This window comes from Armigeres subalbatus, unplaced genomic scaffold (genome assembly GCF_024139115.2).
Source record: "Armigeres subalbatus isolate Guangzhou_Male unplaced genomic scaffold, GZ_Asu_2 Contig164, whole genome shotgun sequence".
NCBI lineage: Eukaryota > Metazoa > Arthropoda > Insecta > Diptera > Culicidae > Armigeres > Armigeres subalbatus.
Window position 1 is genome coordinate 96,776 of NW_026942439.1, and position 13,665 is coordinate 110,440.

Genomic DNA, 13,665 nt, shown 5'->3' on the forward strand with positions numbered 1-13,665 from the left:
TGAGGTTCTGCCGCAGGAGTGGATGGAATGTGTTGTGTGCCCCATTTACAAAAAAAAGGCGATAAGCTGGATTGCAACAGCTACCGCGCAAACACATTGCGGAATGCCGCCTACAAGGTACTAAATCAGACCAACAGGAAGCGAACATCAGATTGAAGGGCGAAGCTAACAGGTTTGGACTAGTCATCAATATGTCTAAGACAAAGTACATGATAGGAAGAGGTTCAAGAGAAGATAACGTGGGCCACCCACCCCGAGTTTGTAACAGTGTTGACGAACACGAGGTGGGCTCTCTGGTAACTGCTGAAAATGATACAAGCAGAAAAATTCGGAGACGCATCTTGGCTGAAAACCGTACAAACTTTGGACTCTGCAAGACGCTCCGATCGAATAGAATTCACCGCCGTCCAAACTGACTATCTACAAAACGTTCCTTAGACCGGTAGTCCTCTACGGACACGAGACTTGGACGATGCTCGTGGAGGATCAACACGCACTTGGAGTTTTCAAAAGAAAAGTGCTGTGTACTATTTATGGTGGGGTGCAGATGGCGGACGGTACGTGGAGGAGGCGAATGAACTGCGAGTTGCATCAGCTGCTGGGAGAACCATCAATCGTCCACACCTCGAAAATCGGACGACTGCGGTGGGCCGAACTCGTAGCCAGAATATCGGATAATAATCCGGTGGAAATGGTTCTCGACAACGATACGCCGGGCATAAGAAGGCGAGGTGCGCTGCGAGCAAGGTGGATCGATCAGGTGGAGGACGATTTGCGAACCCTCTGTAGACTGCGTGGTTGGCAAGGTTCAGCCATGGACCGAGCTGAATGGAGAAGATTTTTATGTACTACAACGCAACTCCGGCCTCAGTATGATCAGATAAATAAAAATAAATGTGACGATTTTGACAATAAATTAAATATGTTCGTGGACGTTTGCGTCTTATTTGCTAGTCTGTTTAAATGAAAAAAAATCACGAATATCATATTTTTTCACCCAAAATCAACTCTTATAGAAATATTCAAATTCACCCATAGCGAAGTGTTCTCAAATAACTTAAAAATAAGTAATTAAGAAGTAAAAATAGGGTTTTGCTATAAATGTTTAATGCTTGCAATGTTTTTCAAATATTTGATAAAAATCAGTATGTAATAAAGAACTGCAAAAATGATATTTCGTGGACAAATGTATGTACTCTTTTCCCGAGATAACACTCCCAAATTTTCCCATCAATTGCTCATAAACACGCTTCCTATGCTCGCCTTTATTGAACGACAAGAATTCATTGACCCAGAAAAGGAAATTTAAAATCCTGCTGCAACAGCAAACAAGCGAGAAAAAACGAGGAACTCCCCACATCCGTCACAGTGTCGGTTTAGTATAGTGTGGCTCGGCGCTAAAGAATAGAACGAAAATTCGCTCAACAGCCCGTTCTTCGCCCCGCGATAGGCACTTCCTATGCCACTCGGGAACACGGTCTATGTGTACAGATGAAGACTGAAAAAAAAACTCGAGCCACTCAGCTCGCTGGCAAAAAAAAAACAACATCAAGCATGTAGAGAACTATCCTGCTCGCCGAAAGGATCCACAAAAGACACAGTGAAAGGACAGGACGAGTGGCAACGGGCGACCAGGCGGCACCACCGCGGCAGATGACTGAACAGACACGAATGTGACGCGTGCCCTTCTTTCCGATAGCACACCGGACCCGTCCGTGATCCGATCGACCGACCGACCGACAGCATAGCAGGACGAATGAGCGAGAAACATACGGAGAAAGAGAGTGAGAGAAATCACTGAAGCATAAAGCATAAACCACATCCAACATAATGCGCCCTTCCCGGCTGTGCAATGCTGCCCCAGTGTAGGGTGGCTGTTGTCCTTCGGGTGGTGCGGGGATTCAGAAGGGTGCGTTGATTGCGTGAGAGTGAGAGTTTCGGCGGCGGCATGGGAGAAGATCATTAAACCAGAGGATGCCGAAGGAAAACCGAATGCATTTGTTGCGTGCTCGGCAGGAGAGGTTTGTTTGTTGCTCGGCTTCCCCTGACGGCATCAACACGTTGCTGGTGGCCGTGCGCCAGGACCTGTTCGTAGGGATGTCAGCCGTTTCCGTCCGACGAAGGGGAAGAAGGATGGAATAGTGTTTTGTGTTTTTAAGGCGAAGGATTCGATCGCCCGGTGGGGAAGTTCGGGCCGGTTCGGGTTGGCCGAACTTTATAAAGGGACTGCGGTGAGCACGACAGGATTCAAAAGCCTTTCACGGGTCTTACGGTGCGGTTCGTCACACATTTTTTCTCTCTGTCGTGTTTCACTCTGTATCAATTTTTCTGTTATTTATTATGAACTTTATGAATCGATTCTGCGTGCCGTTTCCTTGTATAATCTACCTGTATGTGTACTGTTACTAATCACCGCTAATCTACAAGTCTCGTGTCTATTGCAACTACTACAACTACTACTACTAATACTAAACACAACGCAGTACTCGTAACATTTGTTGATTTTCGCTATTCTGTCGTATCTCCGCGCGCGCTCCTCTACCGAATCAAAAAGGAAATCAAACAAATAGTAATCGGCAGCGGAAATCAAGAATCGAAAAGTGCAACTGCTGTGTGTGAATCAAAAGTAGTAGCGGGGAACTGTGTGAAGTAGTGCGGAAAAGTGTGGAAGTTCAGTTGGATTAATCGGCACAAAAAAGGAAAAGTGGAAGCAGAAATTTTTTCGGTTAGTTCGATGTGCGCCAAACCAGTTTCCGGTCCGGCTCTGTGGATCCGTTGTGGTTTGGTTCGTCCAAAGTTCCGGCCGCGGTCGCCACTCTGTGGCTAGGGTGTCTCCTTAAATGGACTAACTGTGTCTCGTGGTCCGTCACTTCCGGTGTTTTTCGGTTCTGCCAGTGTGTCATCGTCGTCAGTGAGTTCTCTCATCAAATACACTTCCGGTGTGTCTTTTACGTTTGATTTGCTATGTTCGGGACCACGAGATGAAGATTATGCTACGGTTCTACCACTCTACCAAATACTACTGTGTGCTACACTACTGAAACTCTTGGATACGTAACTCTGACGCTGTACTACTCTCCGACTGTGAATCTGCGCCGCAAAAGTGTGTGAACTCTGGATTTTTACGTTGAACCATTTTGTCCGTACGTATGTGTCTCTGTGTGTGCATCTCTGGATGTCTGTTCTGATTTCATTTCTGCCGGAATCTAACAAAACAGACTCGTAAAACTATATCGGCGAGTGCGAGTGAACTGCTTCCACCCTGAGGCCTCCTGCTGGGAGATCTATGTTGGGGACGTGAATGCCGCCGGGAACAACCCGAACGAAGAAAACGGAATCAAGTTTTTGGTATCTGTGTCACGTTCGAATATAAAATTTATTCCATCCCGAGGAACGCCCAACCCAGCCCGCAACTCCAGCCAAAACGCGAGCGAACCAGGAAAAAGCCCCAAAAGCGACAGAAACTATCGATTTTCGTCGGGACCGGCTGCTGCTTGCGCTTTGTGCTGCAACATTTCTCTCCCCGTTCTGTTTACCGCGAACTCCAAACTAACCCCAAATAATAAGAAGAAAAAAAGTTACTCCCGGTTCTGACCTGCAGGGCCCAGGGAAAACATGAATTGACTTTTCGCGACCCGCTCCGCCCCTCCAGCAAACGAAACAAACAAGTACCTGATTACACCGTTTTCCGTCTCTGCCGGAACTAGACCTTCGCTGCCCTTCTTCCTCCCTTCCCGTCGGTGACAATGCCTCGCTGCCTGATGGCGAAGAAGTGGAAGGCCTACCCGTGGCCCGATCGGGTCGAAGAATCCCCAGCAGCATCACCCTCGCCGCCACCGCCCCCGCAAGTGGTGGTCGAAGTCCTCGAAGAGGACGAAGAAATCGACGTCGTTGGAGACTCACCGGCGGCTGCAGCCTCCAAAGGCTCTTCCAACCCGGCCCAATCGTCACCATCTTCGTCAACGTCATCGTCATCGGCGGCATCATCCACATCGACCGGAACTAGTGGTGCCACCTGTTGGGGTCCCTCGTCGCCCACGGCCGGTGCAACGGCGCCCAGCCCTCCGCCACACTCGCCGGAAGCGGCCACCCGGGATGCGTCCTCGACTATGCTCTATAACGGTAAGTCCCTGACTGGAATAATAATCTCCCGGTTTGCACCGGAGCGCAAACGGCGGAAGGGTTCCGTCTCGATGGGGACAAAAGCGGGACGCTTTGTTTGAAAAGCATCTTCTCACGGGAGTGGGAGGGGATCAAGATTGAGACGTCCGTCCGTCAGTTAGTCAGCTGCTGCTGCTGTTGCCGTTGCTTGCTTCCTGTTGAATACTTCATCGCCGGGGAAGAGCGGAGGGGATTTGCCATCTTTCGAGCAAGTTTTGAAAACGGTTAATGAATATTTTACTAGATGGAAGCGTCGTCGTTTTCCTCCCTCGGAAAACGTCTTCTGATTGGTTTCGGCATTGGCCAGGGAGGTCGGGCGGAACGGGTTTGATGCTGGACCGGGGGAACAAGATGGGGGGAGAGCGGGCATTGACAAATATTTAATGAGGGCGAAATGTGCAACGAACGGTTTGGATTTCGGGTTGATGAGTTTTTATGGCACGTTTTGTGATTTTGTTCGTGTCTGTTACTGAGCAAAAGTTCGGGACTTATAATTGCTTGTGATTGACTTTGATTATATTATCTGTCTTGTTTTGCATGAGACCGGTAGTGAGTGTTGTTTTCCGGAATGAAAATGTCATACCGCCCAAGTGAGAGCATCCCAAGTCCAATCTGATTAGGATGAAACGTGTTGGAATCTGATTTGAAAATTACCACACGGATTCAGAAGCACGAATCGTAATAAAAGATATAAACAAAAATTTTTAATTTTCAATAGATTGGTTAAAGTTGTGACGGGACAGACTATTTTTTTGCTTTTTTCAAAAGCAAATAGTGATACTAAATGCATTTTGCTGCTGGCAAGAGAATCGATCATTTTCAAGTTGCAAAAGTAAGCCCATAAAATTGTTATCATGCGCCTACTAAGCTAATCGCTTAATGAATCGCCTACTTTGAGCATGCTTACAGCGGCAAACTAGGAGTTAACTTTTTGAAATCAGTATGGCGAAAGGCATCTAAGGTTCGATTTCTCAAAATGTAGCACCTTCATCGATAAAATATCTGGTAGGCGTAGTATTGGACACCTTCCTACATAACCGGTACCAAATAGTTTTTCATGAAAAGTTTCTAATTTTGAGAAAACCCGCGTTAGATGTCTTTCGCCATACAAATTCCTGGCGGTTAACTCATGCTGGCTATTTTGCGCATATACTATAGCGCCTGGGTGTGACAGCGGCGGGTAGAAAATCAGCCACTGCCAATAATTCATTGAATGTTCATTTCTCCCGAAAACAAGTATTTTCGAAGTGTTTATCAATAACCTGACATATCAGTTATTATATGGTAAAAAAAAATGTCCATGGTAAGCCAGCAATATTGCAACAAAACGATGTAATTCCAAAATTGAAAATTTCAATCCAAACTGAATGATGCTGCCCGGGTAGAAACCGTGATATAGATAACAAAACATGATATTAACTTGTTTGAAATAAGAGTAAAAATAACTAACGAAAATAACAAAAAATTGCACCGAAATATCATAAAAATATCGGCAATATGCGCCACCAAAAATAATCAAAACATTCCAATATTTTCTACCAACATTTTCAAACTATTCAGCACTAGATTGGTGTCAAGTCTATTCTTTGTCTTAGTCAATGACTCAGACTGATGGTAATAAGAAGAAAATATTGTTTGTATCTAAAGAAAAAATACCGAAATTGCGTTGGAATGAGCCAAAATAATATTTTTTTTTTTTATTTTAATGCAGAATTTTTTACTGAGTTTTTTCGTTTGATGGCTAACAAATCTTATTTAGCTTCAGCTGCTTACGACTTTGAGACAAAAATTGGGATATCAGTCAAAAAAAGGTGGTGGCGCGTTTTACCCAACCGGCGCATTTTATACATATTTCCTCTTTATAGGTAGCAGGGTTTGAATCCAAAGGAGAACGAGAAAATCTCTCACTTACCATGTCTGCATACACTCTCGATAGGTAGCATACCGTGAGAGACGTTTTTCGGTAGCTGTTACGATAATGAACTGATTCGGGGGGCTACAACCCATGATAAATTTCTTTTAATAAGCCCCAATTGTGGGGGGCCCGGTTCTGACGATGCATTTCAACTTATTTTACACAGCAGTGCGAAAAAATATGGTCCCCAACATGAAACAAGCGAGAACAAAGCGTTTTATCAAACCCCCTCGGGGCCGCCTATCTGAATTAGTATTTTCCAACTTGTATACAAGTGCGATAGTTTTGTTTTCATGGCTTGTTATGATTCGAAGAGGTTTCTGCCTCTCTTTTATCATTGTTCGTTATCTATTGAGAGCGGTTTCTGCAAACCCTGATCCTTAGCATTAGCATTAGCATTGTTACGGTGTAATTCGTAGATTGGACACTAGTGATACAGTTAAACCTCCATGAGTCGATGTCCTATGACTCGATATCGACTCATAGAAGCAAATTATTCCACATTAAAAAATATTTTCTGGGTTACTACGATGGTTCCTTCAAACAGCAACACAAGGTTTGTGTATTCCACATCTCGATATTTCCTTGAGTCGATGGTCCCTTCAATATTGACTCATGGAGGTTTTACTGTACTCATGTTTTACTTTTGAGATCCTTATCTAGAATTCTATCAGAAATCAAGAAGGGGAGTGGTCCTTGATTCCAGTCTCAAACAGAAATAACAAAAGCATGAGGATTACTACTCCTGGCCACGCCCATCTTCACCGTAACTAAGGGGCCGTCCAGAAACCACGTGGTCATATATGGGGGAAGGGGGGGGGGGTTTGGCAAATGACCACGATGGGGGGAGGGGGGTGTTGCTCTCGGACCACGTGGTTTTTTTTTACACGAAAAACTTTTGGTGAATAACCATAGCGGTGTAAAGAATACAAATCAATAAAATTTAATGATTAAATATTAAACGCAAAGCGTATCTAAGGGCCGATGCCCACGTAGCGTCTTTTCAACTCAGCGTTAAAAAGACGTAGGTGCACATCGAGAAAAATCGATAACGCAGCGTCGGTCGCAACGCCGATGCATATTTGCATTATTTGATCATCTTAGCCTAAGATCCTATATCCATACATAAATAAACGAAAAACAGGTTGCGATTCAGTCTCAATTTCCACAAAAAAAATTTGGATAGGAAAAATGGAAAAATATTTTTAAAAAAATTCCGCCGCAGATGGTTTTTGGCATCACGCCGCCGACACTTTTTCATCAGCGGACTGCAGCTACAATTTTGAAAAATGTTTTGTTTTTACAATAATCCAAGAAAAAATCTTAAGAAGAAAAATTCAAAAGATTTTTTTTGTGGATATTCAGAAAAAATCAAGTAAAGAAATTTCCTATAAAAACTTTGACATTACTTCATACAATCCTGATAAAGTGCTGGCATTCAGATTTTTTTTGATCAATTCTCTCTGAAAAATTTTGCTTGGAAATTTTGCTACAAATTAGCAATTAAACAAAAAACAAAACATCTCCAGTGTTAATTCCGAAAAATTTTCCTTAAAACTCCGAAAAAATTCCATGTAAATTCTGTCTTTTAATTTTCAAAACAGTCCTGTGGGAAATACATATAATTTTCGGTGGAAAACATTCTAATGAATTTCTTCGACAAGTTCTTCCGAATCTTCACCAGAAATTCTTCTTCATTTACAACGAACGAACATTTTAAAGAGTGCACTTCAAAATGTTCAGTCTCCAGTTAGCCTTGCGAGCAAAGGCGTAGGATTGCCAATCCGGAGATGACGAGTTTGATTCTCGTTCCTGTCTGGGAAACATTCTCGACACCCTAGGTATAGTGTATCCATCGTACTTGCTACACAAGATATATAATCATGCAATGGCTGGCATATAAAAGCTTTCAATTTATAACTGAGGAAATGCTAATAGAATATACTAAGTTGAAAAGTAGATCAACTTCCAGTTGGAATATGGAGCCAATGTCACATAAAACACTTTGATATTTCCGTTGATTTTTTTTTTCAATTATGGAATTTTGAAATGAAAATTTTTCGGTATACATTTTTACGCTCTTTGTGAGTTCTATCACATTTTTTTTAAATTTTCCAAGTATTTTTTTATTCGAGGCATTATTTAGAATTTCCACGGAAGAGTCTATGGATTACCTTCAAAAAATTCTTTGGATTTTCAACCAATAAATCTTTAGAATTCTCAAGGTTCATGTTTTTTTAATTTGAACCAGAAATCATTTCAAAATTTCATCGGGAATTCATTCTTCTTCGGGATGTCATTTTGATTTCTTTGTAGGTTCAGCTAAACATTGCTTTAAATCTTTACCATGCAAAGATGCACATGATTTAGAAAGTTTAAGGAATTTTAACATCAGAAAATCTTTAAAATTTTGATTTAATTTTTTAAGGAATTCCTACTGAAATGCTCCAAAGTACAACCTTCACAAGTACTACAAAAGTACAATTTTTCGTTATTTCCACTTGTAAAAACATCGGAATTTCCTCAAAATTCATTATTTGTGATTCAGATGAACTTTTTCGATTTTCTACTGGAAAATCTTAGGAATTGCCAACGGAAATATTTTGGCATATTCCTAATAATTTCTTTTGGAAATTAAAAAACTGCTGAAAATTTCTAAGAATTTCTTTTGGGAAACGAAAAAATCCATTGGAAATTTAGGATAATTTCCTTTGAAGATTCATTAAAGTTGCCCAGGATTTAGGAAAAATCTTTAGAGATTTTGTAAAAAAGTAAGCTGGATTTTTATACTTGAAATTCTTCGGAATTTGATGTTTATTGGAATTTTCATCGTAAATATGCATTTCGGATCCTTCTACGGATTCTTCTAGTTCTCAAAAATTTCTACCGACCATTTTTCGGAACTCTTTCACAGAATTTCGGAAAAATGTCTTTGAAATTCTAAAGATTTTCCGGGGAGACTCCGAAAAATTTCTTATCAATATTCCGAAGGGTTTCCCTTGCAACTCCAGAATAATTATTCTTAAAAATTAAGAAGATCTTGGAGTTTAAAATTAATCCAAGCAATAAATGTAGACAATAATTTAGTTTTAAGAAGCCTAGTTTTTATGATATTGAATAATTATCATAATTGATCGAAAAAATTAATAATGCACCTAAATGTACTAAATGCACAAAATTCAAGTAGTGCGCATGAAAAAGGTTATGACATAGAGAAGCTTGCATTTAAAAAATCAACATGAAATTCTAAATAAAATGCTTTTAGATTCATAAAAAGGTCTTAGAACTAAGGAGATTCCTGCGATATAAAAAAGGGGCAGTGTTCCAGAAAAAAACTCTCCAATTCCTAAAATAATAGTGTCATAATAACGATTGAAATTGAATTCAAAAACAAATCTCAACCCTTTAAGGAATGAAGGGTCATATATGCCCAGCGTTTTAGATTGGCTATATAATCACAAAAGAAAGCTAGGCCACCATTTTCTTCAGTAAAATTGTTCATCTAGATATAGGCTTTACAGAAGAAATATGGGAGCTCAAATTTGACTGACCATAAAAACTCAGATATCCAAAACCTTGGGAAGATTTCGATTCTAAGAGCGTGTAAATAAAGTTTAAATGTTTGAATCATTCTAAACAGATGGGTTGTCAGATAAGATGGGTCATCCTGAAGGTTAAGCCAGTGATTAATATTCAGGAATACGAGATGCTCAAGGTACTTCAAAATGCTCTCAAGTTCAACCCACGAATCTACCAGATCAATCAAGACATTTGCAATGTTCTCATCATCGGTATATACCCAATCCGATGAAATAAGTATATGACCCTAATTTCCATTAACATGAGATTCAAGAGACAAGGTACCCAAAATTATCTTGAGTCAACAGCAAGTTGCGCAATGACTATGAGGTATGTTCGCAAACTGTTTTTGTAGGGCCTTAGAAGCACTGGGTTCACGGACTTGAATGATCAAGCAGTTCCAGGACGATTTGTATAAACTAAAAAGTCTGTAGTAGCTTGTGTAAATAATAATTGAAGTCATATTAACCCAATGGACCTACTGGGATATTATATCATACATCATTCATATGTTGGTTAATTGGATAAATCGAATGATCCGAACTCCAAAATAATAATTGGTCTATAATACATCCATTTCTCTATGAGTCGCTTATGAAAGGACCATTGACTGAAGCATATTCGAGATGTGGAATAGAAGTTCCTTGGAAAATTATTCCAAAGAACCATCAGAGTGACCGAGAAAATATTTTTAGTATGGCAACATTTGCTTTCACGAGTCGATATCAAAATAAAATTTCAATTAAGAATTAGAAATTTTGAGAGATGAGCCAGATCTGGATTTAAAATCTCTTTAGTATAGAAATTTTCCATAATAAAATAGGAAATTGCCAATAAAGAACAATAATACACACAACAATAATAAATTAGCACTTGTAATAGCAAAAATTGCAATTATAAAACAAGAATTTTCCATAAAGAAATCAAAATGTTCAACGGAAAAATACAACATTTTCATGAATAAATCAATATTAGCAATGAACAATTAAAAAAAAATATTTTATAATTATTTATTTCTAATATTGATGATTCTGAAAACAATACTGAAATTTCTACAGGAATGCTACTCAAAAGAAACAACAGTAGGAGGTTTCATTTGCATCTCTAATATTACATATTAACTTTGTGATTCTCTGATAAACCTTTCATTGTATAAGTTCAGTTCAGATGCTTCGCTGAGGTTAATATCTTAAGAATTTCCAGTAGCTCCAGAGCTATGGAAGGTCCCGAATACTCTATGGAATCTATAGGGATATTCAGTAATGAACTTTCTAGTTATTAAAAAAAAAACACTAATAAAAAAATTTCGAAGAAATTAAAAGTATATGGATATTTTGGAAAATTTCTTAACCATTATAAATTTTTCTCGAAATTTTATAAGATATTCATGAGCCCACATTTTTTGTATCCTCCTGAAGCATTGAAGGTGTGCGAGTTCTAGATATCCTACTAACTGATACACTTTACAACATGATAACATAATCAAAATTTTCGACTTCATGAAAATTTATAATTTCCATGCTGGGTTTAGTTTAATTTTGAATCCATTGAAATTGTCCATCTTCAAAATTGATCGGATTAACCATATGTTTTAGTTACATAAGGTTTTTTTTTTAATTTTTGTACTTGAAAAAAACCACGTGGTCATAGGGGGGGAGGGGAGGTGGGGGGGTCTTCCAAATGACCACGATAAGCCACATGGGGGGAGGGGGGGTTGAAAATCTTCAAAAATATGACCACGTGGTTTCTGGATGGCCCCTAAGGAGAGGAAGGAAGTGCTGATGTGGTACTTACTTAACGAGAGGCCACCGACTTAGCGACACCCTCATAAGTACCACGGAATTGGATAATGAGGAAGGTAATCGTTGGGTCAGGATTTGCCTGTAGCTGGCAATTTAACAATTTTAGCAGGACAATGCCTCAAACCACGTATCACGTCAATCAAAAGCATGGTTTGAAACAAAAGAAATAACCGTTCTGGAATGGCCTGCTTGCAGTCCGGATTGTAACCCTATCGAGAAACTGTGGGGAATAATGGCTTCAAAGGTCTACGTAAATGGACGTAGGTTCAATACCATGGCGAACCTGAAAGCATGCATAAAGGAATGCTGGGAGCAAATAGAAGGGCAAAGAATCCAGAACTTTGTTACCTCAATGCCCAAGCGTGTCAAGTATTAACCTATAGACAGTTCATGACCATCGTTTTTTTACTTTTTTAACAGTGCAGCTAAACGAATGCAACACCTTTATTCTATTTTTCTTATGATATAAAGTTTTTAATATGATCTGTTTTTGAAGAAACTATGCTATTTGTTAAGACTTCAGATGACAAATAAACTAAAGAAAAAACGGAGTGATATGGATTTATTTTCAAATGAAAATATAATATATTGGTGCTACTAAACGAATGCGACGCACTGTATTTGCAGCATTTGGTTTTTATTCCACATTGAATCACTTGTCATACGATGTGTTAGTATACTATACAATTTAATTTCAACACACGATTTAACTTTACAGAAACGTATATGTACCTCCACAGAAAGATCATCTTCAATTACGAGATATTGCTTCGACTTAAGTCATTAGGGACCTCAAACTTTGGTTAATTTTTGGTTGCGTTTTGAAGCACGAGGTAATGAAGCAATTAATTAGACATTCTCGATACTGATCAACTTGTTCCAGACTGACCATTCCCAGGAATCTATACAAACTTTGGTTTTGAATTGAAAAGCCGCGTTGGAACCAAAACTGTTCCAAAACCAAAGTTTGTATGGAGTCCTGAAAATGTTTAGTCCAGAATTGGTCAATTTTGAAAATTTCCATTTTTTCTTTTTCAGACACGCCTTGTGCTTTTTTCCCGACGACCTTTCAGACGCGTCTTGTTGTTTTTCAAACCCTAAAATATTTTATTCTTCACAAATTAAGTACTTGAATTCAACTCACCTTATGGAATCAGCGACAGGAACCAAAAAATAGATTGGCAGGATCGCCAAAATATGTCGCCCTAAATGGCCGGAACGAAACAGTATGCCAGCGGCTCCGTGGATGCGTGCGCATGCTACGGATATCTGACAAGGATAGACCGAGTCATGGCTTGCTGCTCGCCGGTTGACAAGTTGAGGTGTGAATCTATGAACCCCAATAAAACCCCGCACTTCTTATGTGTCGTATGACATACAAGTGGCAACACTGGCTACAACTAGGGATGAATCGATACTAGTAAATACGAGTAAATACTCGATACTTTTGATACGATACCAAGTACTTTTGGAATCGATACTGTGAGTCCCGATACCAAGTACGTATCGAATTGAAGTAGTTGAATCATTTGAGTACTCAATTCAAAATCTGTTAAATCCAATACAGATAAATAGAAACATTGTTTTTGTGTAATAATCTTATACTTAAATTAAAAAGTATTTAAATCAGATAAACACTTTCAAGTATTTTTTTTCTGCTCAACACTTGTTTCTGCTAACTGCTATAACCTATTAGTGAAAATTATAAAAGCGAACTTAGTTTAATTTTAATGATTTCCTATGATCAACTAAAAATTGAGTCAGTTATAGAATATTGGTTTCTATTTTAAATGTAGCTTAAGCGGAAGACGGCACGGAAGGGTTGCCAAGTTACTTAATAATATATCAAATGAGCTGAACCATTCTAAAGTTGGTTTAAGCATAGTCTCTTAAAATCCATTTGTCCACAAAAGGTGTTATAAACATTGTCTCAACCTTATTTGGTCCACACCACAGACCGCCGCTATTTCGTGCAATATAAAGGTAAAGGATAAATAAATAAAATAAAAATAAATTACTCAAATATCTTGGGTAATCTTGGCTTTGCACTAATATTTGGGGCTGTTTTTTAGTAGCCCTATTGAAGAAGCATCAGAGATTTACATCGAAAGGAACATGAATTTGAAATACAGTAACTATTAATGATATGTTACTTTTAAAACAATTGGTTTACATTTAAAATGTGTTTCGCTGTTTACACACTCTCTA

The 13,665-nt window shown here is 39.3% G+C and overlaps 1 protein-coding gene across 1 annotated transcript; it reads left to right on the plus strand.

The window, feature by feature from the left end:
• Positions 1–2,285: 2,285 nt before the first annotated feature.
• Positions 2,286–4,122, plus strand: LOC134203084 (uncharacterized; the record flags this gene model as incomplete). The annotated part of the gene is made up of 1 exon (XM_062678061.1): positions 2,286–4,122. A coding segment is annotated over exon 1 (376 nt), but the record flags the coding sequence as incomplete, so codon positions are not given.
• Between the last annotated feature and the right edge of the window lie 9,543 nt (positions 4,123–13,665).